Source organism: Pundamilia nyererei, unplaced genomic scaffold (genome assembly GCF_000239375.1).
Source record: "Pundamilia nyererei isolate P.nyererei 1_Seehausen unplaced genomic scaffold, PunNye1.0 scaffold00121, whole genome shotgun sequence".
Lineage (NCBI taxonomy): Eukaryota > Metazoa > Chordata > Actinopteri > Cichliformes > Cichlidae > Pundamilia > Pundamilia nyererei.
In genome coordinates this window covers 1,286,820-1,303,531 of record NW_005187522.1, presented here as the reverse complement: position 1 = coordinate 1,303,531, position 16,712 = coordinate 1,286,820, and the positions used below count along the sequence as shown (strand labels likewise).

The following is a 16,712-nucleotide window of genomic DNA, read 5'->3' as shown; positions in this document are numbered from 1 at the left end:
GATGGATGGATGGTTATAAATCAATTGAGAAATTGGGCAGTTTTCTCGTATCCTTCTATACAACCAGACTTCTTTTTTAAACCACAGTTGTTAAAGGTATTTCTGCATTTTATTTATACAGTCTAGATAGACCAGATAATAAGAGAACTCTGTTACACCGTATGTAGCAACACTGGGGTCTGAGGGGAGTCTTGGCAGAGCTAGATTAAACTGATCTGTTTCATCTTAGGGCCCACGGATCCTAGGTTCAGTGGAGGGGGAATAGGAGCAACAATGGCAGGAAGGGAGGAAGAGAAAGGGAGTGCTGCTAATCTAATAGCTCTGCCGTTTTGTTTCGTTACTGTTGTGAGGGGAAAATGTCATGATCCTGGGTCTTTTGACCCAGCGTTTTAAGTTTGAGTTTATTTTGTTCATTAGGTTATCTAAGTTCGTTTGTTATTAGATTCCCCTTGTGTATCCAACCCCGTTAAGTCTCCCTTGTCCTTCATGTGCTTCATGTCTGTGTTTCTTATGTTGTCATGTGTGCGTTTCATTATGTTTCAGATTTGCATTTTGTTTTACTCTTCCCCTGTGGCGTTGTTATGTTCATGTTGTGTCTACTGTGCCTTTCTGTTCCATGTTTCTGGTCCCTATGTTCTGTCTCCCCAGTCTGTTAAGTTTACATGTCTTGAGTTCCATCAGTGTGTTTCCTGTTTTACTTTCACAGTCTGTCCTATGTTAATGTTTCTAGTTTTGCTTCCCTTGTCTCGTCCTCCTAATTACTCTCTGCTGTGCTCTCCTCCTGTGGCTCATTCCCCCTCGTTATCCCTCAGTGTATTTAAGCCCCATGTGTCTCTTTGTCAGGGTGGCGTCCTCCCTCATAGCTGTGTGAGTTTTCCCCTGTGGCTCCTTGTGCTTTAGTTTCCCCAGTTTAGTTTTGTGTTGTTTTTCGTGTCCCACTCCACGCCAGCAATAAAGCTGTGTTTTTTGAGTTTACTTTTTGTCTCTGCGAGTTTGCGTTTGGGTCCTACTCTTGCCTGCACACAGCTGTATTGTGACAGAAAATTTGGTTGTCATATAGTGTGTGTGTGTGTGTGTGTGTGTGTGTGTGTGTGTGTGTGTGTGTGTGTTATGTGTATATATCTGCAGATAAAGCAGTTAATGTATTACTGTAATATTGCCACTTAGATAAGCATGTTAGGTGTCTGTGGCTGTTTTGTGTGTGTGTGTGTGTCTGTGTGATAGATAATTCCACTGCTATCATTGTACAACACATTACTGTTTGTTGAAGTGTATTTTATACACAAACCTGCACATTTCTGCATCACACATGCACAAACACAAAAATGCTCTCTTTCTGTTATTTGTGTGTTCTGGCTCGACACAGTCTGTATATCTTTAAAAGTTTTCCTCTACCTATGTCACCGTGCTTTTTCAAGATTACTGAATTGTACCTGTACATTTTCACCATGTGGTAATGACAATGCCAATGTATTTTATTTCATGATTATGTTTTTAAGCTCTTTCGATATCATGCTTTATAAATCTCTGAGACAAATCACCCCTCAAATATCCAGATCTAAATGCTGCAGATACCATTCTGTGCATTTTAGCAGTAAATCAAAGACGATGTACATTAATTAGACTGCTTATGTTGCCCCCTGCAAGCTACTTTGGACCCCAGCTTCTAATCCATCATCAGTGTCTTGTTTGTTGTCATTAATTGCCTAGTGTGTGCTGTTTTGGTGGTCTTGATATTGCTCTTAGAGCCAAGCCACCAAAATTGCTACACATGAAATCCTTTTAACAAGTGGTTGTGACCAAAACTCAAAATCTCAAATATCTTATCTAATCAGCCAATCATGTGCTGCCATGTGCATTTCGATATGGTAAAAGCAACCTGCTGAAATTCAAACTGAGCATCAGAATGACAAAGAAAGGTGATTTAGGGAACTTTGAAAGTGGCATGGTTATTGGTGCCAGATGGGCTGTTCTGAGCACTTCAGAAACTGCTGATCTACTGGGATTCTCCTGCACATCCATCTCATGAGTTTACAGAGAATGGTTTGAAGAAGAGAAAATGTCCAGTAAGCAGTAGTCCTCTGGGTAGAAAGGCCTTGTTGATGCCAGAGGCCAGAGGAAAATAGAAATACTGCTTTAAGCTGATGGGACGGCAACAGTAACTCAAATAACCACGTGTTACAAGCAAAGTATGGAGAAGACCATATCTGCTTCACATGAGCTCACCAAAATTGGACAAGAGAAGATTGAGAAATATTGCCTGGGCTGATGAGTCTTGATTTCTGCTACGGCGTTCAGATTGTGTGGCATAAACAGCATCTATTCTGTCTTGTATCAACAGTTCAGGATGATGGTGTAATGATACGGGCACCTTAATAGCAGTCGAGTATAGTTTAAACACCACAGACTACCTGAGGATCGTTGCAGACCAGTGAATGTATGCATCCCAGTGTTTAAACGGTTCATATTTGGAATTGTAAAGAAGGCAAAGTTGAAATTGTAGCAGTATCAGTTTGAGTCACACTTGGACGACCTGTGCTGCAATGATGTTAATCTATATTTATTGGGGGGATTTTTCCCCATAAACCAGCTTTTATCTTCAAGAGGAACAACTAAAACCTCGCCCAATGTTTTCTTGTGTTTTCAGAAAACCTAATACACAGTATACTATGTTATGCTACATCCAGTAAGCTCCCCGTTTTGTTTTAGCTGCCTGAAAACTAAGTTTGGGGGAAAAAATCACAGGGAGAAGATGAAAACACCATGTTCTATTTTCTGTCTCATTAGTGTGAGAGGGGAACGAGGAAGAAAGAGACCCGAGTGCGGAGGGGATGGAGGGCGATGGGTAGAAGTAGTCAGGGGCTGCTGGGACTGTTTGCATTCAGCTCTTGTGGTGTGATAAAGAGGTGTGTTATGGACATGTAACCTTGTTTCCATTGATTACACTCCTCACCTGCACGGTGTTGATTGGAGCAGACCTCTCAACACGGAGCTCATGCATCAATGTTAAGCCCATTATCGTCTCGTGGGCTTCTACGAGCCACACCTCTCTTTCCTGTGCTCTGATGCTGCGAATACTGTCTGTTTATACGTGCATAATACAACACAAGACACACCTTGGCCACCAAAAGTATGTTGAAAGTAGATTGTTTACTGCACAGTAAATATACATACTTACAAGTGGGAATCATACAATCCATGTACACTGATGCATAATCGCTGCTTTAGCTGTAATTATCTAAATGTTTGTTACAGTCTGGCAAAACTTTGTTTTTACTGTCGTTTCTCATCACTTACCTTCTTTAAGCACTCAACACACCAATGCACTCCAGCAAACACAGTCGAATCCCTCTCACGTGTACGTTTTCGATGAGTTAATTTTTGTAACTGTTTGAAACTGACAGTCCATCGTTGAGTGATTAAGCAGGAGGCAAGACGCTCCCGGCAAAACACCCTAAATGGGTGGCCTTCAAGCGTAGCCGTTTTAAAAACACGGGGTTCGTACGGTTTCTGGAAATTCCCTTAATTTTTTTCTTGTAGTGTCGTCGAGGAAAAGATGGATGGATTTTAGATAAAATGTTCAAAGCTTAAAAAGGTAAATGCTTTCATAATAAACAACCATCTGAACAGTACAGGTTGGATGATGTAGCCTCAAAATGATGTCATGGTGATGTAGGAAAAAAATGAAATCACCAACAATGTTTTATTGGTGATTACAGTTTGAAGGCAGCAGCATTTATACGTGTAAGTAAATGAAGGACGTTTTCCATCCTTGTCATTGATGACAGACTGCCTAATTCAAAGTGTGAAGTCACTGCCACGAGGTGCGAGCAGCAGCAGTGCAACAGCGACACAGCAAGTCATATACAAGCACAGTAATATTGTTTTCAATGGGAATTTTAAGCCTTTAAAGCCTAAATTATAAAATAATAATAAAATATAAATTTGCATATATGATTTTTAATTAGTATCATATTTGGTAAATCTGGCACTTTATTGCTTAAAAGTGTATTGTGGAACTTATGCTTTTCAGTGGGGAAAAGATCAGTCTGATGATGTAAAAGTCTCAAAGTAAATAATGTAACCGCTTAACATTTCAGTAACTTAGCCTTGCAACTTCTCAGCAGGTGCACAACATTGTCACATAATAAAATAAACATTTTTCAATTTAAGTCAAGCTTTTTAACCTGTTTTTCTGCAGTCGCGCATCATCCTGCCGCTCGTGTCTCTTCATCTGTCCTCGTGTCCTGGTTGTACTCAATGGTGGGTTTTCAAGTGGTGAAACAAGTTTGTTTTTTCCACCACTGGAAAATATGCAATAAAACTGTTCCCTGCTAAAGTATTGTAGTTTGTTGGAGGTTGTTTTTTGTGTACTAAATTCTCATTAGAGAATCACTTGCAGCTCCTTCTCTCTGAGACGTCTGCTTGTCTCCTTATGCGAGCTAGGGAACGTGGGAACCTAAGCACATGGTGCCACAATATCAGGTAAAAATTTACAGCAGATTTATCGTGTACGAAATGCTATACCACGGCCGTGCTGAAGTTTTTTTTTCTTTTGTATTAACTGTGAGAACAGGTTAAAATACTTCATGCTAATGAATGCCAAAAATCTGAACAACTCAGAAATATAGCGATTATTTAAACAGCATAAGAAGTGCATTTTTTCATGTATTATTTTCATCTGCAGACTGAAACAGATTTCATATTGTTGAAAACATTCATGGCCGCTCGCTGTGCTTCTCTCCTCTGTAGTGCAGTGACAGTGTTCACTGTAATACAGATAATGAAGAACGAGTCACCGACTGTCCTTTTTCTATTTAAAGATTTCAGTCACATATAGATAAACTGCATTATTATACATAAGCAGGGCTTGTTTTTGTTGCCTTGAATGATAAAAATCATGTAATACTACTTAATATTTTTGGTGAATCAAATGATGCATGATGATTTGAGCTAATGAGTTCCCAGCCGCTGAAGGAAGACATGCACTAATGAGTGACATTTTGCAGTTTGGAGAATGAGTGCTGAGAGTCTGGTTTGTTGAAATGAGGTCCGTGGTTTGGGGGCTTTGGTCGGAGCCCAAACAGCGAAGCTTTCTCGGGTGTTTTAATGATGGCGGTTCTCAGAGCAAGGGGCTGGATTTATCATCCAGGCCAGAGATTTAAAGCATATCTTTCTTTTAATTTGGTCTCATGCACATAAACACACTTGCACACTGATAGTTTTTGACTCATCAGTACTCAAAGGATTGATTTGCAGAGATGTAACATACTGTATGATGTGGGTTTATCACTAAGCTGCATAATTACTTTCCATGTGTTTACACATCTGACTTCAAAGTCTTTGTTTGTTTGTTTTTTAGGAGTATGGGTTTTCCAAAGCCTGTGCGTCTTATTAAATGAAGCATTATGCGAAACATATCCCTTGAAATCATTATTTCTGCACACATCACTTTGATACATGTATAGTGTTGCTTTGAAGCTAAAAGCGTTTGCTCCGTGTCCCTCATTCCCTCTCTTGTTTTCTTTCCCCCCATCATGTCTTTTTTCTTTCACTTCTTTCATGCCCTGTCTAGTCTGTTACCCAACTCATCCCACTAATGCTTTTCTCTTCACTTTCTCTGTCTCTTTTCTTTTCCTCAGTGGGGCGTTTGTTGATCGAGTTCAGCTCCCAGATGACGATGGAACGAGTGCAGAAAGAAAATCCCAATGTGACCGAGGGAGGCCGATATACGCCTCCAGACTGTCGGCCCAGATGGAAGGTCTGTAGATGCATCGCAATTTGTATTTCACAACATTTGAATAAACTATATTTCACATTGTACGGTAAATATATTCTAGCAGAAGTCAGCTTCTCCCATTATAAAAATAAACGATGAGATTTAGTGCCTGATAAAGTGCCTGAGACTTGGACGAAGTCACAATGATGAGGTACTAAACAAAAATGTTGAAATAGACAAAATTATGAAAAGCTAACACAATACAACATACCCAATTTAAAATGGTACAGACTGTTATTTCATTTTTTTATGAGGTGTTGACTCAGAGTTCGTAGTTTGCTTTGAAGACGGAGAATTGTCTGGAAACTCGCTGAGCGATACTGAAATTTGAATAAGTAACTAACTTGTTCTAAATGGTGCAACTTTTATTTTGAAGGGGAAAGTTTGTTTGGGCTTGAGTTGAAACTACAGGCAACCACAGCAGTTTGCTTTGGGAGGGGGGTTTGGTGCCCCAACTTCTATGCAAACCTATATTTACCCTTAGCAACCAACTGGTGAATGAATACACATTTTCCCTAGTAACCAGTGGTTACTAGGGGATCACCATCTGCATGACTTAGTCCATAGTCAGGCTTTCTTTGCATTACCTTGTTAAATAAACCTTTTAACCACAGTCTGAGATAACTGTTTTCATATCGGTGGTTATCAACTTTCTCTCTTAACTCAGGTTTTCTGCTTCAGGCTCTCTGTGAGCGCACATAAAATGCGTGCTGCTTTCAAAAAGAATGGGTGAAACATTTTATTTCATAGCATTTATAGATCTTCTGACAGCTAAAGGTAACACTGGTCAAATGTGATAGTTGAATATTAGCGATTTGAACCTTTAAACATTATAGGCTACAGACAGAATTCAGATCTGACACTGACCTTAAGTTCAACGTTCGCTAACGTCTCGGTTTCGTATCAGCCACTGAGCTGCTTGTATAGGAGCACTGGCACACCAGGTGGAGCAGTGCCACCAGGGATCGTGGCATTGCTGATGACCACGATACCCATCTTCACTTCAACACCTGCAAGAAGACTAAAAACACAAACACGCATGCAGAGATGCGGCAGAGAAGATCCTCAGACAGTCAAAATTTGAAGTTAATATATATATCACAAAAATTGTTACTCACCTTTTCTTTACTGATGTTCTCATTTAACTTTGATTGATCAGCTCTCTTTTACTGGAGTTCATTTTCACTTTTACTGGATTTAAATTAATGGAGACAAATGAAACATTGCTATATTGGTGTGGAGGGCAGCTTTTTTGAGAACTCCCTAATTTCAGCATTTTCAGTGTTTGACTTTCTCCTCTACATGACACCTCTTTGAGTATCTGGGCAATTTCGGTGCTCAACTATACAGAAACCAAGGTTAGTTTTCTGCCAATCTTCATCTGAACACAAAATTACCATGAACTCACAGAGGAGATTACGGTTCAACCTTGGACACCTGAAAATGACTCGCTTCAAGTTCAGAGACACGGCCCCTTAATTTGTCTCAAGTATGCGATGCCAGTGAGCTCTGCTCACTTGGCGTGCTTTATTCATTATGGATAAGAACCCGCTTTATGTTCACTGTGACATTAACAGGAGCTGTGGAAATAACAGTTCACTCGTGTTAGAGATTTAGTTGGTGTGTGTTTGTGGTCATTCGGTTTGATTCAGTGTGTTTATAGTGCCACATTACAAGAACAGTGACCTCAAGGTGCTCAAGGAAAACTTCATTTTAAACAGGAAGAAACCGCCAACAGAACCAGGTTTAGGTCGTGGCAGTCAAGTGGTAATGTCTGGGATATGATCTATAATAAATCTACACATTCAGGACAATCAGGTAATGAGCTGAAACTGTCCCTGTTGTGTAGGTGGCCATCATCATCCCGTTTCGTCACAGAGAGAATCACCTAAAGTACTGGCTCCATTACCTCCACCCTATTCTCAGACGCCAGAAGATTGATTACGGCATCTACATCATCAACCAGGTAGGATGTCAGAGAGCCTGAACGGCAGTAAGAACTGCAATACGGCGTTTCTTTTTAAGTGACCTGGTGGCTTCTTGGTGTAGTGGTTAACAAATTTGCCTTTCACGTGAAGGATTTCTGGTTTGAGACTGTGAGGAAATACAAACCCATCCACAGGAGGTCACAAGCCAGGATAAATGGGAGGGTGGGCATTTGGCCAAATCAAACATGCAGGTCTGTGACCTCCTGGGAACTGCGGTGACCTCCAGGGAAGCGGCTGAACAGACCACCTGTTTATTTTTAACTGACCAGCAGTTGCATATTTAAGAGTCTGCAGGCTTTGGTAACACCTTCATGTAAGTTTGAGAGAGACACAGAAGAAACAACGGAAGAACATTGACGCTGATGATCTGAAACTGAAAAACAATGATTTGTTTTCCATGTGAGTAATTTATCAGACTATTAATGAACATAAATAAAAGTAGGCTTATTTTTTGTATGTTTACGTTTCGGCTTAGGTCGACAGAAAAACAGGCTATGGACCGACTTTGCTTTTGCCAATAAGTTGATGGCTTCTTTGTGTTTCTCACTCTACTCTTTCATGAAAATGAAAATTATGAAGTGCAGCTCTTCATTTTATGCATTTCTAAATTTATTTTAAAGGAGGAATTAATTATTTGTTATTTATAGCTGTGCGATGTCTACAAATCACTTGTTGCAGCAGTTTTGCTTGATAAATTATATTAATGCTTAATTGGTTATTATTATTGATCCGTGGACTGATTATTCACAATACTGCACCATGAGCAAAAGTCACAATCTTGAATTTGTGGTCATATTCCTGGTTAAGTTCTGTTGTGAGCGAAACAAACAATGTTTTTAACTCTTTCCCCTTGATTGGGGGTAACTCTTCTGAACTGAGTGGTTTCTTTCTTATTTCATTACTTGTCATTAGGTGTCAAAGTAAACATATTATAAATATTTTAGTGGGGTTAGGTTAGTTGATATTTCAGAATTTCCCATAGGTATGAATGGTTGTGTCTCTGTGTGTTAGCCCTGCGATGGGCTGCGACCTGTCCATGGTACCCCACCTCTCACCCTGTGGTAGCTGCGATAGGCTCCAGCCAATGGTTAAGCAGAAGAGCCTGACCTGTAAAACTCCAAATACACTATGACAAGAGCAACGAAGTACATCTGTCTTGTATTAAGCTGTAAAAAAATCATTGGAACACAATATTACGTTTTTTAATCTATTAATACAGTCGAATTCATTGCTGCATGCAACAGAGAACAAGTCAGCTTCCAGTCCCTAACGGCTGCCTTCCCCCCTCTCCCATCCCAAACTTCTTCATTGACTGTCTTTAACCCAAATAACAGCCCATCTCCAGAGCAGCATATTTACTATCACTCGGTTCAGAAGATGGATTTTTAAGTAATATTGCGAGAGTGTGTGTGTGACTCTGTGGCGAGAATAACTCTTCTTCCACATTATGGATAATGAGCTCTCTTTTCTGCCCTTTTGCTCCCTGTGGGCCTTGTGCAACGCCTTAATCACTTCCCCTGTGGAACAGGCCTTTGGTTTCGCCTGCCCTGCTGCGCTCTGCTCTTGATGTGGTTATGTTCCAGTGTCTTACTCCTTTGCTCTCGTCCTCTCTCTCTCTCTTACAGTTATGCACACAAACACACACACACGTAAACACATCTGAACGGTTTTTAATCTTCCTTATATCAAAAGTAAAGCTGTTAGTGAGGGTAAGAGCTGTTAGAGTGGGTGCAACATCTGAAGCATTTTTAACCTAACCTTCTCCTTTCCTTCCAGCCCATCTCTCATTGGCATTTCCATCACAAGACTGTAAATACTTTGACTTCACCTTCAGTTTTATCTCCGGGCGGTTTGCAGGCACAGAGGTCTTATGTCATGCAGTTTCTGTTTATCTTTTGACTTGTGATGTTACACGAATCTCCCTTTTTATGTTTTGTTTAACTGAAAAGTTGGACTTTTTGAAAAAGCGAACATGTCATGAATAATAATAATGATGACAACAATGAAAGTTTAAGTGTTGCTAGTGAATCTAGGTTCCCAATTTTTGTCTGAAACATAATCATACTGCTTTTTTTCTCCTCTATCTCAAAACCTCTTCTGATGCTGCCATACAGTGACCTACAGTGCTGAGGAATTAAGCCAATGCATGAGGGCCAAAGTCTGCAGTTAATCAGAAGCAAGTTCAGCTCCTACAGCATAAAGCTTTATAGCAAAAACAAACATATTTACTGCCTAGTAACACTGCATTTGGTAACACTTCCATATATTTAGAATGAAACTTATGAGTTTAAACTAATGCAAGTTTAAACGTGTGAATTATCACTATCCCCTCCCATTGCTGGGCTTCACTTAGACTAATTAAATCAGTGGACTTGTCAGGCTGTCCAGTGATGTGGTTTATTTGGGACTAATTTATAAGTATGCTTGTCAATTCAATTCAGTTTTATTTATATAGCATCAAATCAGAACAACAGTCGCCTCAAGATGAGGTGAAGTAAATACCATAGAGTAATACAGAGAAAACCCAAACAATCAGGTGACCGCCATTAGCAAACACTTGATGACAGTGGGGAAGAAACTCAATTTTAACAGGAAGAAGCCTCTGGCAGAACCAGGCTCAGGCTTTTATCTATTAACCAATAACTTAGTACTTCATCCACTGGTTACTTAAAGCTAAAGTTACAAAAACTGAACCTTCAAAATGAAGCCTAGTAACCAACCAACCAGTCAACGGGTGATTTCATTATCATGTCCATCTTTAATATACAGTCTCTGATTCTATCTGGTCCAATATTTTGACTGACAGCTGATCAGCTGATTCATTTGTTTTAAAAACTCGACCTCTGATTAACATAAGAGCTCCCAATCTTCATTCTTGAGGCTTCCACAATGTTTGCCTGAATAACTCAATTGGTAACGTTGTTTCTTCCAGCTATTACGGGTTTCTGTTAAAGAGGTCAGTCAGGACACATGAGTGCTCTGATTGCCAGAACACCTCTAAGAGAGTCACAAGAAAAGATGCTAAAATGAGGCAGAGATGAGGAACAAGCAGGCAGATTGAGTGGAAGCGAATCAAAGCGACAGAGGTGGGACTCTGATGACAAGAAGCCCTGATGTATCTGACACGGTGGGCAATTAAACCTTTACACCCGGCGTCACTTTCCAAAAGGATAGCGGAGAGAACTTTGCTATCATGCTCGCTCAAGTGTTGAAAGAGTGAAAATCTGTAACCTTTTAACACGGAGTTAAAAGGTTGGAGTGGGGGTGTTGCACTGGTATGTGTGTCAGGGATGGAGGTCATGGTGTGATAATTTCCAGCCTCCGGGCTCATCTTGGCTAACAGATAATGGCTGTCATGTCCTTCGAGTCAAAACAGGCTTTTTGTGTATGTGTCACTCACACGCACATTCAGCACTGTGCAAAACACCCCTCATTTCTTTGTATTTTGCTAGGAAAATGGGAAATAGATGCACTGATTTCTTGAAACATCTGCAAAAATACATGGAAAAAAATAGAGTTTGTGCACTTTTAACAAAATCTGAACATCAATATTTGTTGTGACCACCTTTATTCTTCTACACAAACTGTCTTTTTTTTTTAACGTCGCCTGACTTCTGATCTCAGGCTTCACTAAAGTTTCAGTAATGTGCTCTGGTGAGGCCAATCCATGACTTATATAGTTTCATTGTGCGTTATTGTAGAACATTGTCATGCACTGTCGTGCTGAAAAATGAAGCTTTTGATAATCGGGTGCCTTTCAGATTGTGTTGCATGGTGGATGAATATCTGATAGCATTATTATGCATTTGCAATTACAGAATTTTGACATCGGATACATATCCCCAACACTGCTGGTAAAAGAGTTGTGCAATCACTCAATCAAAAAAAGATTGATACTCGCTGGCTTTCTTTGATCATCATATCCAGGCTTTTACTGTGGAGAACTTTTGTCAACTGAGGTTTTAAATGTGCTACACAAATACATTGATACTTGACTTGGTTCATCTCTCGGGTTAGGTGCCTTTTTATGCTTAAATAATTCATAATAATCAATAATCCACATCAGTGTTAAGTGGCTCAATAAACACTCCTCATAAAATGATCAATTACAAGGACAGGACTGAAAGTGAGTGAAAAGGCAGCCAATGTCCAAAGAAAAACTGCGAAAGACCGAAGAAAGCATGAATTTTTGCAAAAGATCACTTTTTAAAAAAATTAAGCTGACTTCTTGGAAGCAAAATATACAGAAATGAGGGGTGACTCAAGACTTTTGCACAGTGCTGTATATGAATCTTCATCCTTCAAACAGATATTAAATATCCTCTTTATTTTATTGAAGGTCAGCTAACAGCCAAGCACTGCAAATACAACCCTTTACAATCACCAAGTCTATTTCACATCAGTGGGAAACAGGAAGGCTGTGTTGTCTGGTGTGATTTTCACCCACAGAGTTGAAGCATCAAATTTGGCCCAAGCATCCTCACAAACATCATCAGCATATAAGCTCACCTGCCTGTTTTTTAAGCACACAGAGCAGTCTAGTGCAAGAGTCCTGCAACACATCTTACTTTCACAGATGTCATAATTTTGTGTTTTTGTTGAAACTGCAGCACCACAAACCACAGGACTGAGTGAACCAGCAGCTAATGAATGATAGATGTATTCTCAGATCACATTGTATTTTGTACAGTATTGTTCATTATTTAAATAAGAAACTTTTCAAGCTTTTGAATGGCTAAGAAAATCTGATATGGCCATCCGTCATTGCACTTCATTTACACAAAGGAATTTTGGTCTTTTGGAATTAAATTAGTCCATTTATCGTCGCATATCTACTTCAATAATAACCATTTATCTGTAACTTTGCAGTCCTCTCTGCTGACTGGAAACATTTTTTAACCCTCCAGATTCTATATGTTTAGAATATTTTACTACAAAACAACTCCTTTCAACCTCCTGCCACCTCATACCGGTGACCAGGTATGAGTGCTGTGCAAGAGCAATGATTTATCCATAAGAGCAAAAGTCAGAGGTCATTTAACTTTTCATAAACTTAAGAGTGGTTTCCCTGCTTGCTGCACTGTGTCACTGCCGTCAACTGAAAATTTTTAAGCAGCTATCATCTCGCTCTGAAAAGCGGTGGTGCAGCTGGTGAGGTACAGTGAGTAGGCGTTGCAGAGGGATCATGCGGAAAGTGATATAGCAACCTTGCTGTTCTGCCCTGCTGCTCTGTGTCCTCTCTGCCTGCCGAGGACCGGGGCCAATGTTTGTTTGTTGGCCATCAGCTCATCGCGTAAAACTGGAGGAAAGCCCAGAGAGAGGCAAAGAGCGGGACAGAACAAAAAGAAAAGAGGGTGAGAAAGAGGGTGAGCGACAGAAGTGATGAAGGAGGAAGAGCCATCTGCTGTTAGGACTTTTTATAAGAGCTTAAGGTCACTTGAAAACTGGACACATTTATGTATTTCTACGAGGAATGATCCTGCATTAAAATCACACCGAAGCAAAAATACAAATTATAAGCAAAATCATTATTAAAACCAAAAGCACTTATCCTGCAGAACAAATGACCTCTGTGACTGTGTGACGTTATTCAGCTGTTAATACTAATGCACCAAGCAATATTTTATTGTTGATGTCAAGCTAGTTTTAGTAAGAGTTATGTATCATCTAGTGGTTCTCAACTGTGGCGTCAGGCTTCTTCCTAAAGGTCATGAAATAAATATGTCCGATTTAAAATTTGTACTTAAGAGGAAAAGGAAATGTTCTGCTACACAAGACTTTTTTCTGTTCTTATGTTACTAACATAAGAGTCATTTTATATAGATTTTGTTTTTTTTAACAAGGCTTCAGGTAGACAGCTGAGATGGGCCACGTGAAGCTCCAGAGCCTCAGGTTTGCAACCCCTGACCTTGACATTTGATTAGCAGCTCGAACTTTAGCAAGACATTAAATTTTCATAGCTCACCTTTTTATGAATGTAAAACTGTATGCCAAATGGACTACACCTTTCAAATAAATGTAAGACAAATAGAGTACTAATTTTCCTTAAAAATGAAGAGGTAGAGTAGAATAAAATAGAAATAAAGAAAGTTCAAATAGAGATATTTCCACTGTTTGTTGTTTGCATTCACGTCTTCACCTCAGATCCAGCAATGTCCGTCTCTGAGTGGACCCCAAAGGATCAGGAAGGATTAAACGGTGTGTATTCCTGTTTGTATTTGTTTGGACTTTAAAGTGAAGGTCACATTAAGGCAGACTAGATGGTTCATTGGTCTGGGAACAGGCAGTGAGTGTGGGTTTATAGTGGCTGGTGTTGTGCATTTCACTGGGTGACATTTGTTGTTTTTTCTATTTGTTTTTGTGCTTTCATTTCATTAAATTTCAAGAGAGCAAACGCCCGTGTCCATCTATTCTCGCTGGTAAATTTGCCCATAATCATCAGTCACTTTCCTTTTTGTCTTCACTTGTTTTGAGAGTTGTGAGTTTTCTCGACTTTGACTCTGCCAAGTCACACGTAGAAGAGGACACAGTATCCAGTCAGTGGTATGGTGAAAATGAAAGATGAGCATATATCAATTATAGCTGCAGCTAATTTTCATTATTGATAAGGTGACATTTTTTGGGCTGTAAAATGTAAGAGAATAATGAACAACATCCCTCACTTCCCTATTCATTCAAGAAGGACTGAACCAGTTTCATCCATCAAAGTGTAAAGACCTCTAATAATATCGGAGGTTGATATGGGAAAAAAATGTACTAATTGTAATATAAAAAGTGCAATATCTGCTTAATTGCATCAAGTGATACAGTGGACAACAGATAAAATGAAAAATGCTAGCTCGTTTTGGTGCCTGCAACATGCATCAAAATCAACACGTCAAAGTTTGGATCGGACAACAAGACGCTGAAAAAGTAAGCAGTAATAAAAAGAAACAGCTGGATGAACATTTTGCATTTGGTTAACTGGTAACAGGTCCCTAAAATGATTGGCTGTACCAAGAAGATTTTTTTTCTCAGTTCCCAGATTCATACACAATATAAGAAACAATGTGTGTTTAGCAATAATTCACGTCCTCAGGTGCCACTGCACTAAAAACAAGCATGGCTCTGTCATGGAAATCACTGTGCAGGCTCAGGAACACTTAGAAATCACTGTGTGAGCATGGTTCACCCTGCCATCTACAGATGCAGATTAAAGCTTTTTCCAAGTGTCTTTTTCTAAAAGTGATGCATATTTCAGCCAAACAATGATGAACCAGCTATTAATCCATTATGTAATAATCCAGCTATTACAACTATTAGAAGAGTCCAGCTGAACGGCCCTGCCTACAGTCCAGACCTTTCAATATCTGAAAACACTTGGAGCATCGTGAAAGAAAATGGTACAATTTTCTATATGTTTTCTATGTTCGATTGTGGATAAAATATAGGTGCATGAGATTTGCAATTAATTGCATTTTGTCTTTATTTACATTTTACACAGCAGGCTAACTTTTTGGGGGAGACTGTGATTGTATTTAGTTGTTCTTTTCTTTGTATTCTTGGAAGGGGTGCAGTTGAGTGAGATATTTGGTCTTACAGTCTTAATCGTATAAAGTTGTTGTTTGCTTGAGCTTTGCATGCATGGTAAATGCACTTCGGTGTTTCTCTGCTGTCTGAACCGTAAATGTAAAAAAAAAAAGAGAAGGAAAAGGGAAATATGTGCAGCTGACCATGGAATAGGATATTGATCTTATAAAAACAACTGTGTTCCTTTTCCTCCTCCACCTTGCCCTCCTGCAACTTTATGTTCCGGTGTTTGCTGGTGCGCTGTTGCTGTTTTGAACTGCACTAATGTTCTTGTTCGCTCTTGTACCCTTAGACCCCATTAAGTCGCAGGTGCAAAGTGCTTGATGTGATAGCACTTGCCTGCGCTTTGATGAATTATAGATTCATCAGATTTAGCTGCAAGGTTCTTCTCTTCTGTCCTGCAGTTTTCAGAGAGCCAGTTGTCAAACATAAAAGTAGCAAAATGTACCATGTCTACATGACTTTAATGTCTAGAGATCCACCTAAAGTGGATCGTAGTGAGATGCATTAAAAAAAATCAAATCCAGGAAAAAATCAAAGAGAAATAACCCAAGTTTTTTTCATGTTTGCTTTCAGACCATCACTGTCTATAAAATGAATCAATCACTGGCTCGGTTTTTAAGACTTTCCCATCATCAAAGTAATTCAGTGATAGTTACAAGCGATGTTCCCTCTAAGCTGCGCGCATGCGCAATCGCGCACTGCAGGCACGGTCTCTGCGCACAGAAAATCTGTGTTGCGCATAAAATAAGTGGAGAGAAGCCACGTTAATGACAACGTGGACAACCACTGGAGATGTGAGCAGGACAGACGGAACAATTGAAAAGTGTGGACTTTATACCAGTTTTTTTTTAAATTGTGTTGATAGGCCATGTAAAAAGTTATGATAAAAATATCTGCAATGTTTGCTTTTCTTCCTGAATACTATCGTTGTTTATATTTACTGCTGGAAGAAACGGTAAAAAACGGCGTTTTATAAGGAAAACGCTCGAAAGCACTCTGCACCTGTGAGCAAAAACAAAACCAACAAAACACCCCCCACCCCTCCCAGCCTTTCCTGTTGGTGGAAAAATGTACCATGTCGACCAATCAAAAAAAGGATATGGCGAGATGGCATTTAGTTGTTTAGGAAGGGGGGGAGTTTTAGGAGTGACGGCGGTGTTTAGAGATGTGAGAGATTTGTGTGACGTTTGGCGTGTTTGGAGTGTAAAGTTAGTGTGTTGTCTTGTGTAGTTAGTGTGTAGTGTAGTCAATAGTTGTTGTGTGTGTCAGAACAATGAGGCAACTACTGAATGTTACAGGTGTTACAGGAGTGATACATCTCCTGTTGTCAGGCCTGCAGGTATCAGGCTGTTGTTCTCCTTTATCTCATAGTG

The 16,712-nt window shown here is 39.6% G+C and overlaps 1 protein-coding gene across 1 annotated transcript in view; it reads left to right on the top strand.

Moving 5' to 3' along the window:
* Positions 1-16,712, top strand: part of b4galt2 (UDP-Gal:betaGlcNAc beta 1,4- galactosyltransferase, polypeptide 2) — a 197,965-nt gene that overhangs the window by 91,663 nt on the left and 89,590 nt on the right. Inside the window, exons 3-4 of the mRNA XM_005742547.1 lie at positions 5,643-5,761; positions 7,629-7,745. Coding sequence (XP_005742604.1) covers positions 5,643-5,761; positions 7,629-7,745 — 236 coding nt within the window. The remainder of the gene's footprint in view (positions 1-5,642; positions 5,762-7,628; positions 7,746-16,712) is intronic.